The sequence below is a fragment of the Myodes glareolus genome, chromosome 5 (assembly GCF_982192425.1).
Source record: "Myodes glareolus chromosome 5, mMyoGla1.1, whole genome shotgun sequence".
NCBI classification, from domain to species: domain Eukaryota; kingdom Metazoa; phylum Chordata; class Mammalia; order Rodentia; family Cricetidae; genus Myodes; species Myodes glareolus.
Genome location: NC_142030.1, coordinates 25,844,642 through 25,869,362, shown reverse-complemented (window position 1 = coordinate 25,869,362; position 24,721 = coordinate 25,844,642). Strand labels below are relative to the sequence as shown.

General features: G+C 51.5%; 1 protein-coding gene across 1 annotated transcript in view; it reads right to left on the bottom strand.

Moving 5' to 3' along the window:
* Window positions 1-24,721, bottom strand: part of Dnah1 (dynein axonemal heavy chain 1) — a 59,272-nt gene that overhangs the window by 30,271 nt on the left and 4,280 nt on the right. The window contains exons 5-33 of the mRNA XM_087906178.1: window positions 24,311-24,443; window positions 20,403-20,564; window positions 19,595-19,847; window positions 17,167-17,324; window positions 16,095-16,306; window positions 15,296-15,594; window positions 14,230-14,380; window positions 13,342-13,535; window positions 12,943-13,168; window positions 12,296-12,415; window positions 11,811-11,893; window positions 11,185-11,326; window positions 10,618-10,773; window positions 10,041-10,239; window positions 9,608-9,861; window positions 8,516-8,728; window positions 7,145-7,309; window positions 6,637-6,758; window positions 6,394-6,499; window positions 5,744-5,923; window positions 5,394-5,534; window positions 4,756-4,919; window positions 4,444-4,557; window positions 3,946-4,134; window positions 3,613-3,718; window positions 2,982-3,095; window positions 2,074-2,223; window positions 1,648-1,734; window positions 1,351-1,537 (exon numbers count right to left, since the gene is read on the bottom strand). Of these exons, the coding sequence (XP_087762304.1) occupies window positions 1,351-1,537; window positions 1,648-1,734; window positions 2,074-2,223; window positions 2,982-3,095; window positions 3,613-3,718; window positions 3,946-4,134; window positions 4,444-4,557; window positions 4,756-4,919; window positions 5,394-5,534; window positions 5,744-5,923; window positions 6,394-6,499; window positions 6,637-6,758; window positions 7,145-7,309; window positions 8,516-8,728; window positions 9,608-9,861; window positions 10,041-10,239; window positions 10,618-10,773; window positions 11,185-11,326; window positions 11,811-11,893; window positions 12,296-12,415; window positions 12,943-13,168; window positions 13,342-13,535; window positions 14,230-14,380; window positions 15,296-15,594; window positions 16,095-16,306; window positions 17,167-17,324; window positions 19,595-19,847; window positions 20,403-20,564; window positions 24,311-24,443 (4,780 nt within the window). The remainder of the gene's footprint in view (window positions 1-1,350; window positions 1,538-1,647; window positions 1,735-2,073; window positions 2,224-2,981; window positions 3,096-3,612; window positions 3,719-3,945; window positions 4,135-4,443; window positions 4,558-4,755; window positions 4,920-5,393; window positions 5,535-5,743; window positions 5,924-6,393; window positions 6,500-6,636; window positions 6,759-7,144; window positions 7,310-8,515; window positions 8,729-9,607; window positions 9,862-10,040; window positions 10,240-10,617; window positions 10,774-11,184; window positions 11,327-11,810; window positions 11,894-12,295; window positions 12,416-12,942; window positions 13,169-13,341; window positions 13,536-14,229; window positions 14,381-15,295; window positions 15,595-16,094; window positions 16,307-17,166; window positions 17,325-19,594; window positions 19,848-20,402; window positions 20,565-24,310; window positions 24,444-24,721) is intronic.

The following is a 24,721-nucleotide window of genomic DNA, read 5'->3' as shown; positions in this document are numbered from 1 at the left end:
GAGAGCACCACCCTGAGCAAGTACTTTCCAGCGCGAGGTGAACTGCAAGGGTCAGAATTCCAGTCGGTTAGAGCCTTCAGAAAGAGCACATTGCTTTCCCCAAGGTGTTGGGATGGTTGTGTTTCTGTCAGACTCAGGGGTTCCTGCCAAAGGGACAGGCTGCAAATGATGAGGGCTGGCCTAAGGCTGTGGGGGGAGAGAAGAGCCCAGGGCTTGATTTAACGAACTTGCTGAGTATAAGTGCAGGAGGTGGCCAGGGAAGGGAGTTACGCTACACAAGGAACAGAAAGACACAGGAAGCACTGAGGTAGGGGCCCTGGAGGGCTGAGACAAGCAAATCAGCTGGTCAAGACCCTAGTGGAGAGCTGTACAGCCAGACACCTTCCTTAGAGGGTCCCCACCCCTAAGGACCTTCTGGGAGGTACTGGGAAGAAAAGGAGCAGCTGTGCCAGGAAACTGTAGGGATCAAGAATACAAGCTGCATGGACATGTGGTGACCAGGCTGAGGTGTCCTCCTGCACCAGCAGCCAAGCTGGGGTGGACGGACAGCCTCAACTAGTGTGTGTCAGCTTGACACAAACTAGGGTCATTTGGCAAGAGGGAAACTCAACTGAGAAAAGTTTCCATCATATTGGCCGGTGGGCAAGTGTGTGGTACATTAATGACTGATGTAGGAGGATTCAGCTCACTGTGGCAGTGTCACCCCTGTGTTGGTGGTCTTGGGTGCTATAAGAAAGCAAGGCTGTGGCCAGGTGGGCACTGGTAGTGCACACCTTTAATCTCAACACTCTGGAGGCAGAGGCAGGTGGATGTCTGAGTTCAAGGCCAGTTCTCATCTACAGAGTGAGTTCTAGGACAGTTAGGACTACACTGAGAAACCCTGTCTCGAATAACAAAAGAAACAAAAAGCAGGCTGAGCAAGCCATGGGAGCAAGCCAGTAAGCAGCACCCCTCCGTGGCCTTTTCTTCAGTTTCTGCTTTCAGGTGCTTGCCAGAACTTCCTGAGAATTATAAGATGAAATAAACCCTTTTCTTCCCAAATTGTTTTGGTCACATTGCCTTGTCACAGCAATAGAAATCCTAACTAAGACAATCAGCTGCTGGATGAGGCAAGGCTAGAGAGAGGACTTTGGGTTGGGAGGGCTCTTACCATAGAGGACCTAAATTGTGGGGTGTCGGTGGAGAGCACTAGTAAAGACGAGTCCAGGGGCATCTTGGTCAGTAGTGAGGGACCCTGAGACAGCACCGCCCTGTCCCTGTCTCCGAACCCTGGACTCCAAGATGGCTGGAGCCAGCACTTGCTCAGACTGGAATGCCAAGGTCTGCAGGAATCCCGGGACTGGAGCTCACCCTCCACGTCCTTGAGGTTGTTCTTCACACAGGCCTTGCGGATGGCCTGGTCCAGGATGCCATAGTCAGTCTCCTCTTCCTTAATGGTAGGAAACAGGTCAGACACAATCCCTGCAAAGAGCTTGAGGTCTTCCTGCAGGAACTTGGGCACATTCACATCCCGGATGGCCCGAAGGCAGATCAGCTCCTGTAGGAGGGGATGGTAAGGGCTTCAGGGTGGTGGGCTGTGTGCTTCTCCAGGGCTAGGACCCTCCTGAAGCCCTCTCGAGACATGGGAGCTCTGTGGAGAGAGCTCACCTCATTCATGGTGGGGTTTTCTCTCTTGAGGTTCCCAGCTGCTGAGATGACAGTCTTTACAGCTCTCATCCCGAAGTCATAGTGATCCTGTGGGCACCACAGGAAAGGGCATGTGTGGGTGCTGTCCTGCTCGGTGTTCTGCCTTGTCGTCAGCATTCCTCCCACATGGAACCTGGCCATGCCTTGTCTCCTATCTTGTAGCTGAGATGTCCTTTTCCTCACAGGTCTGCACATGTAGCCTGGGCTAGGTGCCCCTTCTTTGGGCTGCCTTAGTGCCATCTAATTCATCAGCCCTACAAGCCTCTGGCATATAAGAGTGCCTATTCGGAATCTCTCCCTCACAGAAGGTGAATTTGGAACAGCTCTGGAGGTTGCAGTAGACGGCAATGCTTCAGTCTGAGACTGTGGAACTAACCAGGGCCTTACCTGGGAGCTGAGCTGCTCAGAGGACAGCTTGAAGGTAGTGGTGATCTTCTTAGCCAGTACATTGGCCTCATTGAAGCCAAAGGAGTAGAGGGAGATCTCAGCAATCATAGCATAATCGGGGACCATCATGGCCACAGGTCGGAAGAGAGCCTGGACGTACAGCACACATGTAAAAGGCAGATAGATCACAGCCCACCCAGGGACTTACTCCTTCTCTGGACTATCTGATCCATAGCTAGGATTCTCCTCTGTGTCATATCTGCTGCACCAAGGCTTCCTCTCTACAGTGGCTGTGCGGTGCTTACTACTAGAAATGGCAGCCAGGCAGTGGTGGTGCATGCTGCCACCTTTAATCCCAGCACTCGGGAGGCAGAGGCAGGTGGATCTCTGTGAGTTTGAGGCCAGCCTGGTCTACAAGAGCTAGTTCCAGGGCAGGTTCCAAAGTCACAGAGAAACCCTGTCTTGAAACACACACACACAAAGAAAAAAAGAAAGAAAGAAAGAAAGAAAGAAAGAAGGAAGGAAGGAAGGAAGGAAGGAAAGAAAGAAAGAAAAAAAGAAAGAAAGAAAGAAAGAAAGAAAGAACTGCTTTGTATGGATGAATACCTTCTCCATGGCACTTCCAGGAGAGGGCTCCTCTTGCTTCCTGTCTTCCCACTTTTCTCACACATCCACCTTAGCACCTTCTGTCAGATCCTCCCCCCTACCCCATAGGAATCCCAGACTCCCCCACACCCTGAAGACAAACCCAGGGCCCCCACTCTGTAGCTGGGTATGGTCCAATGGGTTCCCTGGACAGGAGCGCCACCACGGAGAATCCCAGTTCCTCATGCCGGGCAGAGGCTTAGCATCCTAGGGGTTCAGACTGGAGCTCTGCTACCTTCTGGTCACCCTGGGCCTGAACTTGCCTTCAGGTTGTCAGGCAGCTCTGTGCGGCCGGCATATCCTGGGTTCATGGTGATAAACACGGCACAGGATGGTACAAGGGGGATTTCAACACCCTCAAACATGAAGCGCTCCACCTGTAGATGGGATTCAGGGGTTGGCCCACATTAAAGAGACCTTCCCCTCCTCTGACTGGGCTCCTCCCAAATGCCACTGATCTGGTTAGATCTCCTGGGATCTGGTCTAAGACCTTAGGTCTCAATGATCCCACATGGGCCCCTAGGGCCTGGCCCTGTTCCTCAGGGGTTTCCACAACAGTTGCTTGTTCCCTACATCCACTATTCAGTCATGACTGGCCCCTTAAGATTTACTTAAATTGACTCAGATTCAGCCCAGAACAGAACCTAGGGCATGACTTTAAGTGGGGGTGTGTCAGCTTCTCAGCTCTTGTCCCTTGGGCAAGATCCTTGGCTACCCTGAACAAGGCTGGGCCCTGGACTTTCCATATGAGCCAGGGTCTAGGACACGGCTCCCTTTACCTCACCACAGGCTGAGGTAAGGAGGTGGGGTTTGGAACTGACTATAAAACCCTTCGAGACAAAGCACTCCGGGCGATGGGGGCAGTGCCATCCCTCTAGGGTGCCCAATGCTTACCCGTTGCTGCTGTGCCTTCTGGATGGTGGTGATCTGCTGCGCCACCACAGACAACACCTCGATGTCAATCCGATTAAACTCGTCAAAGCAGGCCCAGGCCCCGGCACTAAGCCAAATAAGGCATTTGGGTAGGGCATGTGCTCACTTGGTACCTCCTTCCAACAACCCTCTGATCTCACTGGGGAGGAAGCCCAACTATACTCGTTGGCTGCCCCAGCCCTAGCCCGCTGAGCTGATCCTCTGACTCCTGCTACTTCACCCTGTCCCTTGTGAGCTCCTCTTAGCCAGTGCTCTCCCACGCGGCTCCCTGTGCCTTGGTGTACCCAGCCTCACCTGGCCAAGCCCTTGAAGAACTTGCCCATGGCCATGAAGTCGAGCTGGTCAGAACAGTTGAACACAACTGTCTGTATGGCCAAGGCCTTTCCCAGGTCCTTCGTGGTCTCTGTTTTCCCTGTGCCAGCTGGGCCAGCTGGTGCACCTCCAAATTTGAGGTGCAAGGCTCCAGTCAGGGTCAGATAGCACCTGTGGGAGGGAAAGAGGTGGGCACAAGCCACACCCATCCTGGGTGATTCCCTTCCTGGGCTGTTCCACAGACCCAAGGTACTTCCCCCTTCAGGGCCCCATGGCTCAGTAGCTCTCGCTCCTCTCTCAGGGCCAGGTATGCCAGCCCTGACTGCCAGGGGTCAGGACTGGAGTCTGGGGCTGCTACCTGTGTAGTTCTCCTGTCCTATTGCTACACCTGGCCATGCTTTGTTCCGCGACCCACTGAGTGGGCTGACCTGGGGCTATCCATTTCCCTTACTCAAAACCCAGCCGGGGAGGGGCCTTCACCTGTCGGTGAGGGGTGTGATCACCAGCCTCCCGCTGTTGCCTAGGTACTCGTAGCCATAGATGAACTCAGCATTCACAGCTCGGATATACAGGTCATTGTTTACCCAGTAGTACCTAACAATGCAGACACACGGATTTCTGGACATGGAGCCAAAGACCATTGAGGAGGTATACAGTTAAAAAGAGGGGGTGGTTTTAGAGAATAAAGACACAAAAATACCCCTATTTATCTTTCCTCTGCTTCGAGGTCAGGGACAAACGTCACGTGATTGCCAATGTTCCCACCCCAGCCTCGCCCATTCTGGCCCTCACCTGAGCTGTGAGATCCACTCAAAGTCATGTACACTGACTATGTTCTCGCTGATTAGCTTGCTCACCACGTCTTTGGCATGGACCTCAATGACAATGAGTGCCGAAAGTACTGCCCGCTGCATGCGCGACAGCTTTCCCCGCACCAGAGCCACCAGGTCACTGAGCTGAAAGAATGGGGAAATCACTATAGAGATCTGAGATTTAAAGGGAGCCCCTCATCCCTTACACAGAGGGGAGGCTTCGGCCACAGGCAGCTTCTATATTCTGGAGTCTGGGATGGGAGGAGGGCAAGGACTGTGCCAAGAAGAACACATAGCACCCGGCTCTGTGCTGTACAGTGCCATCAGTGTGTTCAGGGCTGGGAAGGGAGTCTGGAGTATGGTGAGAAGCAAGGAGCATGGGTCGTCCAAGGGATGGTACAGGAAGAGCCTACTGACTGCCTCACAGGCCATTAGGAGAGGCAGTGCCCAGTCTCGGAGCCCTCCTTAGGTCCCTTCTTGCTGGTGCCACAGAATCTGATCTGCCATGATCTAGACCTTGATCTTGGTCTGCCCTGATCTCCCTTTTCCCCTCTTCCAGGTAGGAGAACTGGTGTGGGGCATTGGGATGTGGGGAGCACCAATCTTCTTCAACCCTACCTGTTTGGAAAGCTGGGGGAACAGCTTGCTACTGATGTTGCCAGCGTCCAGTGCCTGGGCTACCTCCATTGTCCAGTATGTCTGGCAGCCAGCAATGGTCACCTGGCCTGGCCAGTTCAGAACCCACTCAGTTCTGGGCATCTGCAAAGACAATATCCGTTTGACTGGCTCAGGCGTTGCCAGCCCCGTCCCTGTCCTCGCTTTGGACTTTCAAGGTCTAGATTCCAATGTTCCCTCAGGAAGACAGCAGATATTAAGCGCCGAGCCTCTGGAGGTGGAGGTGGGCTGGGGCAGAGGGGCACAGATGAGGGGTCATTCTGGAGGCTGCCGAGCGGGAAGGCTGCACTCACTGTGGGGTAGGCCTTGATGGCCTGCTCGATGATGTCGCGCACACTGGCCTTCATGCTGCCCTCCACCTCCAGCAGCCAGACCTCCACATTGTTGGAGGGGTAAATGGAGAAGGACAGCCGCACCTCTTCACCCTCTGCTGAGTACATGTGTGTGATCTCCAGGTCCTCCTGGAAGAGCAGCTGAGGGCAATGGGGGTGGGTAGGAGTGGGTTGCTTTGATGTGCCAGAGGGCTTGGCCTCAGCCCTAGGCTGACCTGGCCAGACCCTTGCCCCTTTGGAGCTAATTCGGCCTGTGCAGGGGCACCCCTAGTGTTTGGCCTTCACTGGGCCTTCTCCAACAGCAATTTCTCAGGTTGTGTTTAAGCCCTTGGGGTGAGGCTAGGCCTGCCCTCTGCATTTCCACCCCTCAGAGATCTCAGGATTTTGAAGGACAAGAGCTGCTGGCTGAGTTAGGACCACAGGACTCCCAGATTCAAGGGGAGAGGTGGGTTCTTTAGCTATAACCTCCTTCCCACGAGCCCCAGGTATGTCTCTGAGGGCCAGGGACACTCTTGCCATCTTATCTCTAAGAGGGGTTGGCACGAGAGGAGGGATGTCTTCTCCAGAGAGTACTCTAATGCACTGGTCAAGCCTCAGGCAGAGCTACACACCCGGGCAATGTTCTCGAAGCACTTGCGCAGGTGGGGCTGCACGGCTGTGGGGTCCTTTGTCTGCGACAAGATCTCCAGTAGTTCATCATCTGACAGGAAGTAGAATCTTCCAGGGGAACAGGGGTGATGAGAAAGGTCAGGTGGACTTGCTGGGTCCTGGCCGCCCCAATAGCCTGATTTGGTGCTGACTGGCTTGGCGGAGCACTAGCGGGCCCACCAAGTGGTTTAGGCTGTGGTGTTTACCTGGGGAAGGCACTCCGCTTGGTCTCCAGGTACTCGCTGAGGCCCTTCTGTACCAGGTCCAGCAACTTGTTGCAGTCCCTCAGGCTGTCCAGCAGCCTCTGGTCAGAGCACACATTGATCACCTGCAGGAACCAGACCCAGCCGGGGAGAGAGTAGGAGTGAGCAGGATGGACTCAGCAGACAGGACCCAGCCAGGCACCGTCAGGGAGGATAGGGGGCAGGAAATGGATCCCTGGGCTAGTGATTGCCTCCATCAGCCCGAGAACCATGCTGTAGTAAAAAAAAAAAAAAAAAAAAAAAAAAAGAGTAATAAGGCTAAGGAGTTGTCTTGCTGCATGACTGGGCGGGATCTCTAAAATGTTAAAGCCTCTGTTTCTGAGGGGCATCTGTGGTACCAGGAGTCCACTTCCAAGAACATGATCCACAACCGAAGCCTTCGGATTGGTCCTTAATTCTTGTTTAGGAAGAGAAAAGACCGAGAAGTACCCAGCAGTGTGGTTAGGCTCACCTCCCGGTTTTCATAGGCATTCCTCATGATCTTCCTCCAGATGCGCTCCATGGTCTGGTAGCGCTTGCTCTCCACAGGCAGCTGCCGGGTGATGTCCTCAGAGCTGAAGATGGGCTCCAGGTAGAGCCAGGACCGCTGGCAGTTCAGCCACTCCTCCAGCACTTCCTGGGAAGACAGGGCAGGGTGTGCACTGTCAGAGCTGGGGACTCTAGCTGGAGTCAGAATCCATGATGGAGACATTTTACCCCATTAGAGTGCAGGGCAGAGCACCCACACCAGAGCCAGTGTCTGCTGGATGATGTCACACGGAGCCATTTCCTTTCTGCCTCCCAATTCCCCACCTGGGATTTACCTCATCTTCTCCCATCAGTGCAGACTGATTCATTCATCTTTGCTCATGAGAGATGGATGATTAGCACCATGGTTAGCTCTGTTTCAGGTCCATGTCAGGCTTAAATGGGCACCAAGATCAGGGCAAGTGGACAGGGCCTTCTGTTCTTGAGGAATACAATAGTGGTCATTCTACTCCTGGATCACTAAGGGCCCAGTATGTGTGAAGCCCCATTAAGGGGCGCTGAGCAAGGGTCTCATTGGAAATATCCTGCAGGCTGGTATGGGTGAGTCGGAGAGGGGGGTGGAGCTGGAATTACAGGTGGGGGGGCAGTGTGAGCACAGCAGGGAGGCCTGTGATCGATGCTGTATAGATAGTCTCCCTTCACCTGACTTCTGGCCTTCACTGGCATATGTACAACATCCAAGAAGGACTTAAGGAAAAGGCTGTGTGGGACACACGTTCAGACCTACTCTCTAGGGCTCTGTGGGAAGCTCCTGCCTCTGGTCTTAAAAGCCCAAGAGAGCTGTAGTCTGAAGCACCCTGGCCCCTCTCCTCAAAGTATCACAAATGGGATGAAAATGGGAGGCTCAGGACAGACTGGAAAAGGATCCCGAGGTGCCTGGGGGCCTCACAGTGTCCAGCGCATGAAGTTCCAATGACCAGACTGTCCCAAACTTAGGCAGCCACATTGTTTAATTAAGCTTCACTCTCTCCACAGCCTCGGCTGCCTCTTTCAGTAGCTAGACCGTACATGGATGGAGCCATCCTGGCACCGACTCCCAGATGAGGGCTTGTCAGGGAGAGCGAGCCAGGAGCTGGGGGAGCAGGTGCAGTGGGCTACACCCAGATGGGGGCTTGTCAGGGAGAGCGAGCCAGGAGCTGGGGGAGCAGGTGCAGTGGGCTACACCAGATGGGGGCTTGTCAGGGAGAGCGAGCCAGGAGCTGGGGGAGCAGGTGCAGTGGGCTACACCAGATGCATTGTAGTGCCACTTGGTGAGCAGTGCTCCTTTGTGGGGGAACAAAGGAAGAAGGCCCACCTGGGTCAGCTTCAGTTTGGTCTCCCAGGAGTTGATGCGCTGCTCAAAGGGCTTCTTGTACGGCGAGAAGGACATGCTCTGGGTCATGACAATGTGGTCATCGAGAAGCTGGGAGGCCTCGTCTGGGCTCTTGAGAATATAGGTGTCTGTCTCCTTGTAGGGTAACACGTTGAACAGGATGGATGACCATTCCTTCTCCATCTTGTCTAGAGCCTGAGATAGGGAACAGTCAGAGCTGAGTTCCCGGAGAGGGCTGCGGCTGTGCTGTCTGACTAGAACTGGGCAGTGAGGTCACTCCTAAAGAATGTGTTATTTTTGGCCACTGTTGGACTTCCCTGAGCCTTAAAATTCTGTAATTAATTAATTTAATTAATTTTTAGCAGTGTGGGGAATTAAACTCATGTATCAAGCCTGGCTACATTCTTGACTTCTGTACTCATCTGTTAAATGATGATAATGCTATTAGCTCCTTTGCTAGTCCCAAGGGGGAAACTGAGCACTGTAGCAGCGGTGGGTATTATGAGCACTGTAGCAGCGGTGGGTATTATGAGCACTGTAGCAGTGGTGGGTATTATGAATACTGTAGCAGTGGTGGGTATTATGAGCACTGTAGCAGTGGTGGGTATTATGAATACTGTAGCAGTGGTGGGTATTATGAGCACTGTAGCAGTGGTGGGTATTATGAGCACTGTAGCAGTGGTGGGTATTATGAGCACTGTAGCAGTGGTGGGTATTATGAGCACTGTAGCAGCGGTGGGTATTATGAGCACTGTAGCAGCGGTGGGTATTATGAGCACTGTAGCAGCGGTGGGTATTATGAATACTGTAGCAGCGGTGGGTATTATGAGTACTGTAGCAGCGGTGGGTATTATGAGCACTGTAGCAATGGGGGGTATTGTGAGTACTAGAGCAGCAGTGGGTATTATGCCAATACCTCCACCTGTATTATTAACCTTTAATAAGATGTACCCTCACCCTAGGGATGGAGCCATTGCTGTTGTCCTTCCAAATGGCTGTCATTGCAAGAACTCAAGACCAGCTTGTTCAGCAGGGGCCAGGTGGGATCAGGCCTGCTGTTGGTTGAGTACCCACCTGTTCAATAGCATACTCCTTGCCAGCTACCTCAGCCACCTTGCTGATGCTTTCAATATGGTCCTGAAGGTTCATCTCGAGGCAGCGGGCAAAGGTCAAGTTGGCTTTGGGCCTGACATTGATGTTGATCTCATTGGACAGTATCTCCCAGTGCCGGTTCCGCATACCAGGGTTGCGCAGGCCTTGGATCAGTGGTATGTATGGCTTGAACTCCTCTATACGCGCCCGGATGTCCAAAGCCACCTCCTGGCAAGCTGTGGGGTAGGCGGGAGGGCATGGAAGTTAGTCAGTCTAGGGAAGAGGATAGGTAGGCGGGGGCTCCAGGGAAGGGCTGGCTGGATATCATGGCATCTGACCAGCCTTGAGCAGGGAAGAACGAACACTATCAAGCCCTGACTTTGCATTGGTCCCACTGGTAAACGTCCTCAGATACCTGGAATGTCCTTGAACTGCTTCACACACTTGTGCATGGTCTTGAAGGATTCGACGACGTTCTTCTCCAGCTGCTCAGCATCAATGGCTGACAACGGGTCATTCATCCAGCTCTCAGACCAGCGCAGCCAGTCTGAGGCTGTGGTCCAGAGGTCTAGGTACGGCTGGAATTCCTTCACCATTCTTGTGAGCTTGTCGTACTGCAGGACAGAGGGTAGGGCTGTCAGAATGTCACAGGGCTTTCTCCACACCATCTCTACCAGTCAGGTCCTCCTTGCTTTGTTCTTGGCACTCTTGCCCACTCTTACCCCACGGACCCAGTCCCTTCTCTTGCTAAATCTAGGCTTTGGATGCTGAGCTTCCAAGGCCTAGGATGACCTTCAGAAGCCTCTTGCTTGTTTCTACTGCCTCTCCCATCCTGAGAGCCAAGGAAGGTTATCGTTATCCCTTGGCCAGCTCAGTTCTACCCCAGCACTCCCGAGGATCGCTCTGTAGTAGTTGGGCTCTACTATGGCTGTAGATCTAAGTTGCTTCCTGAAACCTTGGGAAGTGAGGCAAGGTGCCCACAGTAGGCCTACGTTGGTGATCGGCAATCCAAAGATGCGCTCGCGGTTGTTGTAGAGCATTGCCAGATGCTGGCAGTCCTTCAGCTGCTTCTTGACTCGCCGCACCTCGTTGGCAATCTCGTGTGCTCGTGCAATCTCCACGTGGATGGAGAAGCCAGCCACAACCAGCTGTGGGTCAGGGAGCAAAGGTCAAATGTATCTGAGTCCTACAACAAGCATGCACTCCACATACCCAGGGTATTGACTCCTGGCCCAGAGCATTTGTTTTGTGGTGAGCCATTTGCCAGAAGTCACAGGCAGGCTGTTACAGGACTGAGGAACAAACACCGTTTCTTGAACACTGTGCTCACTGCCCACTGGGATGCCAGTCATACAATCGAGAACATTGTGTCCATTATTGCTAAATTTCTGTCCATCCGGTCATCCATCATATACTGACATGGCATCTTCTAAATGCAAGACGTAGTACAACTGCACGCTCGTGTGTGTGTGCGTGTGTGTGTGCATGCGTGTGTGTGTGTGTGTGTGTGTGTGTGTGATGGGGAGCAGGTCCTAGCAGAGCCCTAAGCCAAACCCCACCTGCAGTCCTTCCAGCTTTTCCTGGAAGTTGTTCTGGTCCATGAGCTGGATCTTGCGGAACTTTTCTTCATCTTCAATGTGCTGCTGCCGCACCATCTCTATCTGCCCAAGGATCTTAAAGGGCCAGTTGTTGGCAGCCCACCTGGCAGGGAAGAGGATTAGGACGTGGGAAAATGCCATGGCTGAAATAATAGGATAGAAAGAAAGGGCCACCCTTCCAGGTGCCCAGGCCCCAAACCTAAGCAGCTAGAGTGTGAGCTGGGGTAGGTGTGAGCAGGGGTAGGTGTGAGCAGGGGTAGGTGTGAGCAGGGGTAGGTGTGAGCAGGGGTAGGTGTGAGCAGGGGTAGGTGTGAGCAAGGGTAGGTGTGAGCAGAGGTAGGTGTGAGCAGGGGTAGGTGTGAGCAAGGGTAGGTGTGAGCAGAGGTAGGTGTGAGCAGGGGTAGGTGTGAGCAAGGGTAGGTGTGAGCAGAGGTAGGTGTGAGCAAGGGTAGGTGTGAGTAGAGGTAGGTGTGAGTAGGGGTAGGGTGAAAAAAACGTGCTAACGGCTGGATCTGGCTTGTCTACCGGCTCAGCCTCTCCTGCTGCCCGCCAAGCCTCCAGGATCGGGAACAACGCTCCCTGCTCACTTGTCATTGAAGTCGTCTGTGGTAAGGTTGTACAAGAACTCGTCCATGACGTCGTAGTCAGACATGACCTTTATAATCCGCTCCTGCATGAGCAGGGGATGATGAGCTGTGCTGGGGAGGGGCTACTTGGAGTGGCCAGGATGGGGCAGGGAGAAGGTGCTTTCTTCAAGAGGGCAAGCTTCAACAGATTTTAAAGCCAGGCCCAGGGCTCCAAGAGCCATGGCCACCATATCTCTGGTTCCTATCCTCTGACCTATGCCTTCAGACCTTCTGACTGTCCAAATCTCCACAGCAACCCCAACCTATAACCCTTGGCTCCTACCAGTCCCTGGATACCTGCTTTACCTCACCACCTGGCTCTGCTCCCCCAGCCTCTGCCTGTCCCCAAGTTCTGATCAATAGTTTTAGGCATCCAGCTCCTGGGCCCCTAATGCATCACCCACCTCCAGCTTCCTGGACAGCCAGCACTGGTGTGTCTGCCTTACCTCCAGGAACACCAGCTTCTCAGGAATGCCCTTCATCCAGTCTCGGAGCTCAGCAAGCTCCTCTATGCTGTTGGGCTTCTCATAGATCTTGCGGCTAATGCTGCGGAACTCCTCACAGATCTGGTGGGCGAGGGTGGGAAGGTTCTAGGGATGGATCTGTGCCTTGCCTACCTTGGGGCCTGTTTCTCTTCAAGGGCCCTAGGACCTGGAAGTCAGTCATTCTACCATGGCCATACTCTGCTGTGCTTCCAAGAGAGAGGCTCCTGACAGGCTTACTAGATTGCTGAGATCTCTTCTGAGGCAAAGGTGTCACCCAGTGTGCTCCACTTTCTCAGTCTCCTCAGGACCCAGAACACACTTAGGGTTTCTGACATCTGCACTTGCATTCCCTCAGCTCTATGGAACAGTTCAGTGCAGGCTGTCCAGAAATTTCTAAAAGTCTAGGGACGGTGGTATCAACCTTCTATTAGCATATGGAGACAGATGAATGCAGACAGGCATAAGCAAGGGTGACTTCCAGGTCCCTTCCAGGCCCCTGAAGACACCCCAGTCTTCACCTGGGGCATCTTACTAGTGGGTGTGCACCATGTGTGCAAAGCTGCTTGTGTGTTGCTGTGGTCGTTGGAGACAGGCCAGTTGTTACTTACATTGTCTACCTCCTTGTGTAAGTTCTTGGCTAGGATGTCCAGCATAGACGTGGCCAGGGCTTTGCGCTTTTTGGACAGGCTCTGCTTCACATTGTCCACATTGATGTAGAATGGCCCAATGACGATGCTGCTGGGCAGTGAGTTGTCTAGGATCTCTTTCTCCTTCAGGTGGGTGATTACCACTTCCCGAACTTCCTCTGCCGACGGACACTGGATTTGATAGGTCCTGAAGGTAGTGAACACACGCAGAGAGCAGAAGATGGTTAGCAGTATGGGAGGGGATGCATGCACAGACAGACAGACAGACAGATGCACACCTGCATACGTGCACACTGACACATGCACACAAACTGACACATGCTCACACAGACACACTGACACATGCACTCACGCACATACTTGAGGAAGGTGGTAATGTCATTGTTGTTCAGTTCCAGGTACTTCCTGTACTCCTTAGCATAGGCCTGCAGCGGGATCATGGCTTTGCGCATGGCATTGGTGATGTTAGCCCGTAGCTCCTCTACCAGTGGCTCATGAAGCCCCACTGACTCCAGCAGAGGGTCACCACTGATAAAGATGTCCTCCATCACCAGCTTTAAGGGAAAGGACACGAAAAAGCAGAGCTGAGTGGGCCCTGGAGTGGGTGGCAGAGTGGTCTAAAGACCGAATGGGCATCAAGGTGGGCAAACGCAGGCACTGTGGCATGCGAGTGAGGTAAGGGCTTGCAATGACATGCCTGAGGAATGACTATGGATGAAAACAAATGCAGAAGCTACTGTGAGACCATATGCCCTCTTCCTGGCCTGACTCAGACTTGCCAAGGATAGGGGCAAACGAGGCAACCAGGCAGGAGGTAGAGGAAGGGACTTGGGTTACAGATGCTCTTGGGCCTGGAGCGTGGGCTGTGGGCTGCTTGATGTGCAGCTGCGGTGACTTGAGACCTGGACACTAAGCTGTGTGTGGAACTCCATCCGGCCTGACACGTGAGGTGGGGAAGACAGAGGGTGGGATACAGAGCAGATGTGGCTGGGGCAGGATTACTCCAGTAAGTCTAAGAAGCAAACTGATGTCCCAACACTTAGCTGTCTTGTAAAGTAGGCTTAACTTGTTTAATCTTTGCAGGTCTACAAGGCAGCAATGTTTGTAGTTCCATTTGTGGTGAGAATGAAAGGAGATATTTATGAATTTCAGAGCCACAGTTACTGCCAGTGGTGACGAACTACTCTGGTCCTTGTGAACGTACTGTGGCTTTCAGCAGCTAGGCTAGGCCTAGCCTGCAACACATACCTTCTCTAGTTGGGGTACAGCGTGGGTGGCCAGGATACCCTTGTCAAAGAGGTTGAGCAGAGTCATTTCAAACTGCTCTAGGGATGTGCTGTAGTGTACCCCTGAGCTGTCCAGCACCAAGTCTACGATGAACAGGGGATTCTTCCGAGGCCTGTAGGCAGTAATTGGGCTCACTGAGAATGCCTGCGCCTTCCTGCCAGTACTGGGATCTCAAGCTTCTTATACGTAACACTGTTACTCCTTCCCTACAGAAACCCCCAATTAACTAGAAAGAAAACTTGGGGCTGGTTAGAAAGGTTCTTTGGCTCTTGCCCCAAAAATCTTGGGCCACTACAGAGGTGACACCATCCTACCCTGGTCTTGAGGTCATTGGACAGGTTGGCCAGGTCTAGGCATTTGCTAGAGCCCCCATGCTCTTTCTGAGAGCCCGCTACCCTCGGCTTCAGAAGTTTGAGGCACATCAAAGCCTTGCTGACCCACTGAGGGCTCTGTTGATAGCTTCCAACTTACTAAAAATAAATTCAGTCCCTACTACTGAACCCAGGAAGCTCTTGGTGATCTAGACTGGTCCCTCTGGCCTATCTCCCTTTCCATATTCCAGCCACACTGGCTAGCCTGTCGTTCCTCAGTTGTCCCAAGTCTTTTCTACTCCTGGTGCTTTTGTTTCAGTTACCTCTAGTGTCCTCATGCCTCAGATGCTACTTCCTCCCTGACCCCAGGCAAAGACCCATCCCCCAGAATACATCATAAAATTGGCAATGATAGTAACTATTAGATATCTTGCTATGCCTGCCTTCCACTGAAGTAAGATACAGTGAAAACTGTATCTCAGAGTCCCCTAAGACCAACATCTGGTTCATGGTAAGGGTTTAGTATTATCAAAGTAACTCCAAGAGTGACTGCATGAATGCTCGTCACCAGAATATAAGCCAGAGCTTACAGGGTAACACTTCCAGGTAACCTAGAGATGGTCAAACTCTGATGTCAAGAACCTGGTGTGTTGGGTACCCGGCCACTGGTTGCCCAATGAAGTCATTTCCCAGTGCCTCTGCCCACCTGGACCCACCTGTAGGGGCTGTTGACAAGGTCTTCGCCCCAGGCCATGTCATCTGTGCAGTCAAGCACACTGCAGCAAGCATCGCCAATGAACTGTGAGAAGCTGCTCAGCGAGTCCTGCACCAGGAAGCGTAGCGTGTCCTGTAGCATGTACTTGATGAGCTCCATCAGCTTGCGCAGCTTTGACATGAGATAGACCTCCCAGTTGGTCTCGTAAAGGTTGTACCAGCCCTTGCTCATGTCTCGGAGGCTGCTTCGCATAGCTACTTTCAGTGTGCTGACCCAGCTATCCTTGAGGAACATCTGCACCTGAAGGAGACACAAATGCCATCAAAAAGCCACCCCAGGGACTCATCGTCCACAACTACTTATGCTCAAAGGTTACTTGAGACCCATATGACAATGGAGGGGAATCCCCTACAGCTTGAGGCCAAGCTCTGTGGACCAATACCCTCAGTGTGACATCTGGGGTCCAGAGCTGCTTGGAGGGACTCAGAAACAGCCATGGGAAAGAGGCAGACACAGAGAGGAGGAGGCAGAGAGGGAGCACACAGACGTGAAAGGAAGATCAAACAGTGGAGAGAGGCTGCAGCCACTCCCTCACACCCTGGGGTGTGGTTCCTGCTCTCCCTTAAGATAGGTCGCCAGGGCTGGCTCAGAGGGACAGAAACAGAAGCCCACCCTGATTCTCCTTGCTCTACCCGCGCTCCCTCCTTGCTCCACCCTTGCCCCACTCCAGCAGGCCCTGATGCTGTGTTGTTCCCGGAAGGGCTCGAGGCCCCATCCTCCATGCTCTGATGCCCAGGTACCTGGGAGAAGGTTTGAGACTGGATCTGCTCAAATTCCTCCAGGCGGCTGTACTTGGAGAGGCTTGAATGGAACAGGGACATGGAGGTCACCTTGTTGCATTCGGCCCGCACCTTGCTCAGAGCTGTGATGACTTCTGGCCGAGTGAGCAGGGACACAAAAGTGAAATCCTCCTTTTGCTCCCGGAAGGGGTACTTGGGGATACTCACCAGCCCTGCAGAGGTGGGGGCAAAAGCCAGCATCAGACCTGCCTGGGACACACTGAGGACAGGACTTATCTAGAGTGCTGGATGGAGGGGACACAACCGCTTCCTTCCCAGGAGAGTCACTTCATTCCCAGAACCAATCTTTTTCTGCTCTAGCCTTTGGGAGTAGCCCTGGGGCCCACAGTGAGTCACCTGCCCTGAGAGTCCCTCCAGGTTCATTAGTGGTCACAAGTCCCTTTGAATAGTGGGTGGTCCCCGTAGGACCCCTCCCTATCTTCTATCCACACTATTTGAAGCCAGAGGCTGGTCTGGAGCCTACCCTGGGACCCCAAAGAGGGAATATATTGACTGCTATTCACATCCCAGCCTGTATCTTGGGCACAACACACACAAGAATTGGTGACCAGGAAATGTACTCTGCATGTATGGGTGGGCTCAAAGCAAGGAGAATTCTTGGGTTTGTTCTGAGACTTGATCTTCTACACATTCAAGGAGCCATAGCAATGCCAACTCTATTCTTGTTCCTGAAGGAAGAAAGGCTTATATACTTTTGGGACCTGACTATCAGGATCCTAATGTCTACTTTTGACAATGGCTTCCTGGTACATATTTACCTTGTGGCTTCTGCATTACTGGGAAATATGCACACACACACACACACACACACACACACACACACACACACACACACTGTTCCTTGGACAAGATTTTCCTTGGTATCTGGCAAAAAAAAGGTATAAAGTCAAGGGACAGGGTGGGCACAAGGGAGTACCAGGTTTATGAGGCCCTTAGTGGCTGAACAGAAATAGAGTAGAGACAGGAGTGGGTGAGCTGGCCAGGTGGGCAGCCAGAGTCCGCTGGCTCTCACCTTGATCGGGTACCTTCTCTTCCTCTTTCTGGGGAAGAGTCACATAGGAGAAGGTGTCTGGCTTAGAAGAGACGATCTGGTCAAAGTTGATCTTGTTCATGCTTCGCTCGTAGTCCAGGCTCACTTCTCTGGCCAGGCTGCTCAGGTGCTCTAGGACCCTGCCACAGAGGGGGACAGGAAGTCAGGGGTTCATACACTCCGCTGAGTAAAAATTATAAATGCAAATATAGTTTATACGTAGGAGAAACAAACTGAGGGCCAGTGGGAAGGCTGGGGAGGGGGAGGTGTTTGTCACCAAGCCTGATGACTTGCATTTGCTTCCCAGAATCCACAGAGCAGAAGGAGAGAACAGACACCCAAAAGTCATCTTGTGACCCGTATATTGCTGTGGCATGTACACATCTATTTCTCTTTCTCCAAATGTAATTTTAAAATCTTAATTTAAAAAATTAAACTAATCGAGCCAAACTACATCTCATAAGATATATAATATATCCTATTGGTGAGAAAGAATCAAATCAAATCAGCTTTGAACACAATACTTTGACTATATTCTCCCATCCTAAAGAGAGAAAAAGGATACAAGTGCCAGAATGTCTATTGAGAAGCTGGGAGTGATGGCCCATGCCTGTAACCCTAGGACTGGAGTGATGGTCCATGCCTGTAACCCAAGTCCTGGAGTGATGATGGTCCAGACCTGTAACCCCAGTCCTAGAGTGATGATGGCCCATGCCTGTAACCCCAGGACTGCAGTGACGGTTCATGCCTGTAACCCCAGTGTTGGAGAGATGGTCCATGCCTGTAACCCCAGGACTGCAGTGATGATGGCCCATGCCTGTAACCCCAGGACTGCAGTGATGCCCCATGCCTGTAACCCCAGGACTGGAGTGGTTGTAGAAGAAGGATGATGAGTTCAGGACTATCTCAAAACAGAACAAATGAAATTTAGAAACTGTATTGAGTTTATTTTTTCCTAACTGGCACAACCCATTCAAAGCAACTTTTGGTATAGTCAAGGACTGACCATATAAGTCAACATGTGTTGAACAATGGGAACCAATTTTCTTCAGGTGAAGAAAGTCACAAGTATGTCAAAGTGAGAATGAGCCACATGGCATCAGAGTCAATCTGAAGGTATCATGGGGCTCATGCTTGAAGAAAACAGATCGACATAGAGAAAACAAGGAGAGGTAGAGGTGCTAGATATAAGATTAATTGTGTCCAGAAAAACATTTTCCCATGACTGTGTCTGCTCTAAGGAACTTGTAGCAATACATTTAATGCCTAAGCCCTGGCTTCTGAACTCCCCACTAAAAGCAACTGGGGCTTCTTGGAGAAAGAGCCTATTTGGGGGCTGGAGAGATGGCTCAGTGGTCTGCTCTCCCAGAGGACCTGGGTTCACTTCTCAGAACTCACATGGCAGCACACAACTGTATGTAACTCCAGTTCTAGGGACTCCGTCTGGCTCCCACTTGTGGTCCCCACAGACACCAGGCACATACATGTTGCATATACATAGGAGTAGGTACTCACACACATAAAATAACATTTAAAAGTTTTTTTTAAAGGCAGTTTCAAGACTGGATATGGGAATATACAAATTAAGCCTAGGACTTCCTGCTATGCCAGGAAGTAGGAGCACACTCAAAGTATGACAGGGCATAGCAAAAAAGGCACAGGGTTAGCCTGAAGAGGCCATGCCTCAGCATGGAAAGTAGAGAGAAGCGTCAGTGCGCTCTAACCTTTTCAACATAACAAGAATTCACAAGTTCGTAAGGGAACTGGACAGCAAGTCACCTGTGCCAACTTGATACAAGCTAGAGATATATGCAAAGAGAAACCTCAATTGAAGAATACCTCCATCAGATTGCCTGTTGGCAAGGTCTGTAGGATGTTTTCTTTTTGGTTTTTTGAGACAGGGTTTCTCTGTAGCTTTGGAGCCTGTCCTGGAACTAGCTCTTGTAGACCAGGCTGCCTCGAACTCACAGAGATCCGCCTGCCTCTGCCCCAGAGTACTGGGATTAAAGGCGTGTGCCACCACCACCCAGTTTAGGATGTTTTCTTGATTAATGATCCCTGTGACTGAATTTAGCCCACCCATGAACAAGTGGTCTTAAACTGTATAAAAAATCAGGCTGAGCAAGCCAATGAAGAGCAAGCCAGGAAGCAGCAATCCTCCATGGACTCTGCTTCAGATCTTGTCTCCGGATTCCTGTTCTGCCTTGAATTCCCTCAGTTATGGGCCTAGAAGGACAAGATGAAATAAACGCTTTCCTCCCCAAGTTCCTTTTGGTCATGGTGTTTCACCCCGGTAATAGAAGCCCCAACTAAGACATCACCCCCACAGAGATGTGTCAGCGGTTGCTCTGTACCCTGGCAACACTACCCCCATAGAAACATTCAGGGAGGCTGCAGCACCCGGACTCACTGCGGCCCTTTGCGCATGCCTGGTGTGCTCAAAGCCCATTGTTTTATCTTGCTCAGGCTCTGCTCGTTGATGACCCGCTGGCCCTCGGTCGGCATGCAGTCCACATACAGGTTGTACAGTAACAGCGCCTCTGTGTTCTTGCGCAGAGCGTTGGCCTGGACCACGCGCTGTGTGAACACGCGAGGATCTTCAGCACAGAAGAGCAGCTGGATTCGCGGCACCCAGTACTGGGAGACCAGAAGAGGTGGCCTTCCTGGGGGTGGGTGGGAAGGTGAAAGGGACACATAGTCAGGCACTCTGGGCTGAAGTACTGGGTTCTGCTTGGCTCTGCCTCAGCTGTTGCCTCTGAGCAAGTTGTCATTGTTATCATTCGGTGTGGTGCTCCTCGCAGTCAAACGTGTGAGAAGGGCAAACCGCCATTTCCTGCTCTGCCCACTTCATAAGGTCTAATGGATGCATGGGAAAATACTTTGTAAATTGTGAAGAGCTATGCCCTGGCAGGAGTTACACAGGGGTGGCCATCCAGGTGGCTATTCCCTTCGTCCATGCTCCAGAGCAAACACGACTAACTTGGTTTCCTTTATGATACCATGCTGAAAGCCACTGGGCCAGCTGCTCACAGCCCACAGGCTAGTGAGTGGCCCTTTGCCTTCTCCAGGTCCTCTGCTTCAAACTGGTCAGGGGACAGGACCTGGCTAATAATCTCAGTTAGGTAGAATTCAGAACTGAGCTGGCAGGGTTGGGCTGTAGTCACAGGCTGGCCCAAGCTCGATCTGGGATCTCCCCGGGAAAAGCATGGAGCTTGTACCTTTGGGGGTGACGCCTCCATTTACGATGGGCATCCCCATCTCGTCGCGCACCAAGCCTTTCTTGTCAGTTTTCTGCACCAAGTACAGTTTCTTTTCTTCGTCGTAGTCAAGGACGCCAACATCGCACCACCTATAGTCCAGGTTCTGATTCTTGGGGTCCTCTAAAACACAGGGGTTTCTGAGTGTGGCAGCCAATGTTGGAAACAGAGCTCAGAGGTGACTACACTGGTGTCTCTTTTCCCAGGACACCCTTTCACTCAGATGAACTGACCTCTGAGAAAGCCTCAGTCACAGGAGAACCCAGAAAGACTAGGCCTTGGGGTACAACCCTCACCAGAGCAGAAAAAGACACAGGTAAATGGGAAACCATGAAAGGTGTGGCCAAACAAAAACCTGCCCTGTGGAGTGCAGAGCCTGGTGGCACATGCCTGCAGTCCTAGCCACTCTGGGACACACTGGTATGCCAAAGGTTCAGGGCCAGACTGGGCTACAGTGTGAGGGCAAGGACCGCGTGGCAGCTCAGTTACACCCTGTCTCAAAATGAAAAGCTTTTTAAAGGGGGTTGGGGGCTGGAGAGATGGCTCAGCAGTCAAGAGCTCTGACTGCTCTTCCAGAGGATTGAGGTTCAATTCCCAGGACCCACATGACAACTCTCAACTGTCTGTAACTCTGATTTCAGGGGATCTGACATGCTTTTCTGGCCTCTAAGGGCACCAGGCATACATGCATGGTGCACAGATATTCATGCAGGCAAAATATCCATAAAGAAAACAAAACAAAAATCAGAAATAAAACTGTTGAGGACCACGAGTGGTCATCATGGGTAGTTAGATGACCTTTTTAAGGTGACCAAGACACCTCTGGATATAGAGCCACTGACCACTATGTGACAGGACAGGACAGGACAGGGCAGGGCAGGATCAAGAACGTCTTTTCTGCTCATCTACTGTGTGTCTGCCTATCTGTGTAACCTCTGGGCTTGCTCTGGGCATGGCTGCTGCCTGATGGTTTGTCCCCTGCTCAAGTGGCTTCCCTGGAGAAGCACCTCTGCTGCACACAGCATCCTTGCCCGACATGTTCTCCAACCTGCTCTTCTTGGTCATGCTGTTGTCAGTCCCCCAAGGCCAGGAGCCATTTTTGTCCCACCTTAAGCACAGCTGAAGACTTGGGCTCAGGACAGAGATTGGAGCATATTTGGTATTAAATACGTTATTGAAGAAGTAAGATGCACACACAGTACCCTGCAGAGAACTTCCCCACATGGAATGGCTTAAAATAAGCTGACAGATTCTCCAGCTTAGGTTAAGGAAGGAAGGGCTGGAATTCCAGAAATATGGCGCCTGCCTCTGATATCAGATGGTCAAGGAAGCCACTGCCGTGTGCCCGTCACCTCTCTGGTTCTACTTTGCTTTTCTCTTTTCCTGGGATGTTTCCTTTTTGAAAACATCATCTTCATCTTGGCTCAACTTATAGAAAAATCTATCCCAAGAGACTACCAGGCAAAATACAAGGTCCCTGACAGATGCTCCCTGTGAGCCCCTTTTGCTCTAGTGTACCTGGCTCAAGGCCAGGGCCCCAGTGAAGCGAGGAGGCTGGAATTCAGCACATTTAAGGTTAATGCAGTCCCATTCTTTATGATTTAATTGCCAGGACTGGAGATCTGAAATCAATTTAGTTAAACATTTCTGTAGTTTAAGCCCAAAGTAAAGGAAACACTCTAGGCTTCTTGTCTGCTTCAGATAAATTGATTCCAGTAGAAATGTATTTTTCAAATGGAACATATTTGTAGCCTGCTCAGAGAACTGTCATGGGCCTCCCAGAGGATACACACTTTTAGCCCTGTTCTTGCTCATCTAGTCCTGTCTTCCACCTGATGACTGGATAACTGGAACCACTCTCTCCACACATGGCCATCCACCCCAGAGAGGGGACAGAGCAGCCTGAGGAACCTTCCTATGAAGGCTGCACAGGACCAGTCATGCAGGCCACAGTGCACTTATCGTCACCCTGTCACTGCTCCTAACAGCAGGCAATTGAAGGGAACTTCTGTGCCCATTGGGCCACACATCAGAGGCCAATGGAGGTACCATATGCATTTTGTAAACAGATTGTGGTGTGGGACAATTGTCTATATTCTGTCAATTATGTTTTAAATAAACACTGATTGGCAGTAGCTAGGCAGGAAGTATAGGTGGGACAACCAGACAGGAAGTAGAGGCAGGTCAATGAGAACAGGAGAATTCTGGGAAGGAGGAAGCCCATTCCTCCCCAGTCCTGTCCAGACACTGTAGAAGCAAGATGTGACTATGCCACTGAAAAAGATACTGAGCCATGTGGCTAACACAGATAAGAATAATGGGCTAATGTAAGTTGGTGTGGGAGAATTGTCTGTATTCTGTCAATCATGTTTTAAATAAACGCTGATTGGCCAGGCAGAAGGTGTAGGCGGGAAAACCAGACAGGAAATGGAAATGATGCAAGGAGAGCAGGAGAATTCTGGGGAGGAGGAAGTTGATTCCTCCCACTCCTGCCCAGATCAACGAAGCAGCAGGATGTGAGCTGCCCCACTGAAAAAGGTACTGAGTCACATGGCTAACATAGATCAGAAAAATGGGTTAATCAAGATGTGAGTGTTAGCCAGTAAGAAGCCTGACCTAATGGGCCAATCAGCTTTATAACTTATAGAGATCTCAGTGTGATTTTTCTCTGGGACTAAACAGCTGGACAGCTGGGGGGCTGGGCAGGACAGAAATCCGAACAAGCAGGCCCCCTCATGTTACAGTAAGTTATAAGAGTTAATAAGAAGCCTGAGCTAATGGACCAATCAGTTTATCATTAATATAGACCTCTGTATGATTTCTTTGGGACTTAATGACTGCAGGAACCAGACAGAAGCTCAGTCAACAGATGTGGGTGGCATCTGATGGATATATGATGAAAAGGGTGCGTCAGTTGTGGTAGACATGTAGCAGTGAGGTAGACACATGAGGACATGTGGAGGATGTGACAGTGTGGTGGAAATGTGTTTGAATACAACAACATGCCAGGAAGGGGGATGGTGTATGACATAGTGAATGTGACCATGATGTATGTGACAAACTGTGTATGCATGCCTCTCTGAGCAACTCTGTGACAGTGTACTGTTCATGCAAGAGAAAGAGCAGAAACTGGGTGGTGGTGCACACCTTTAATCCCAGCTCTGGGGAGACGGAGATAAGTGGATCTATGATTTTTAGGTCAGCCTGGTTTATAGAGTGAGTTCCAGGGCATCCAGGGCTACACAGAGAGATCTTATCTCAAAAACCCAGGAGGGAAAGAGAAGTCGCTGAGAGCAGAAGAACAGTGATTTCAGGGAGGATGGATAGAAGGTCTGTAGCTGTGCCCTTAAACATTTCCGAGTGTGTGTGTGTGTGTGTGTGTGTGTGTGTGTACAAGGGACAGAGGTGTCTTCCTCTGTTGCTTTCTGCCTGCTCCCTTGATAGCAGATATCTTACTGAACCCAGAACTCACCATCTCTTGGTCAGGCTGGCACTAGCGAGCCCCTGTGATCTCCCCATCTCTACCCACATCCCTAGTCCTGTGGTTATAGGTGTGCCTACCACACTTTGCTTTTTACCTGAATTCTGGGGATCTGAAACAGATTCTCATGCTTGGGCAACAAACACTCTTACCCACCGAGCCATCTTCCTAACCTCCCAAAGTTTGTCTCTTCGTTGTCTTGTCCCCAGTCCTCTTGATAGCACTGTCCTTGGTCTTTGCGTCCAGATTCTTGGACTGTGTCACAGCCGGGGAACTTCAACAGAGACTTTAGCTCTCCTGGTTACCTGGTCCTGGGGCAGACTGAGTGTCTTGGCAAGGGGTTGCTGGGATAAGACTGTTTTCCCAACTCCAGGGTCGTCCTACTTACCATGGCCCAGAATGTCATCGGTGGGAAGCAGGGCTTTTCCAGGGACAGGCTTCCTGTTTTGAGATCCTGGCTCCAAGCCCATGTTGAGCCACTCTTTGGGAGTTCGGCAATCAAACTCTTCATTATCAAACACCTTGGCCAAAACAGACAACTGTCCAATGAAACAGTTCCCCTAGTAGCCAAGCAAAACTGAGCATGCCAGAGGCTTCGGCAGCCTTAGTAGCTAGCTACAGGCAGTACCAGATTGATCTGTAAGACCTCTGCTGCTTCCACTGACACCCAGTGTTTGAATGAGGGGTGTTGCCCTGAATATATGTCTAGGCAAGTCACTCAAGGCTCAGTCCAAGGGTGATCAGGGTCTCAGAGGAGGACGTGGGCTCTCTTGACTCTTGTGGGGAAACACTGAGCTCA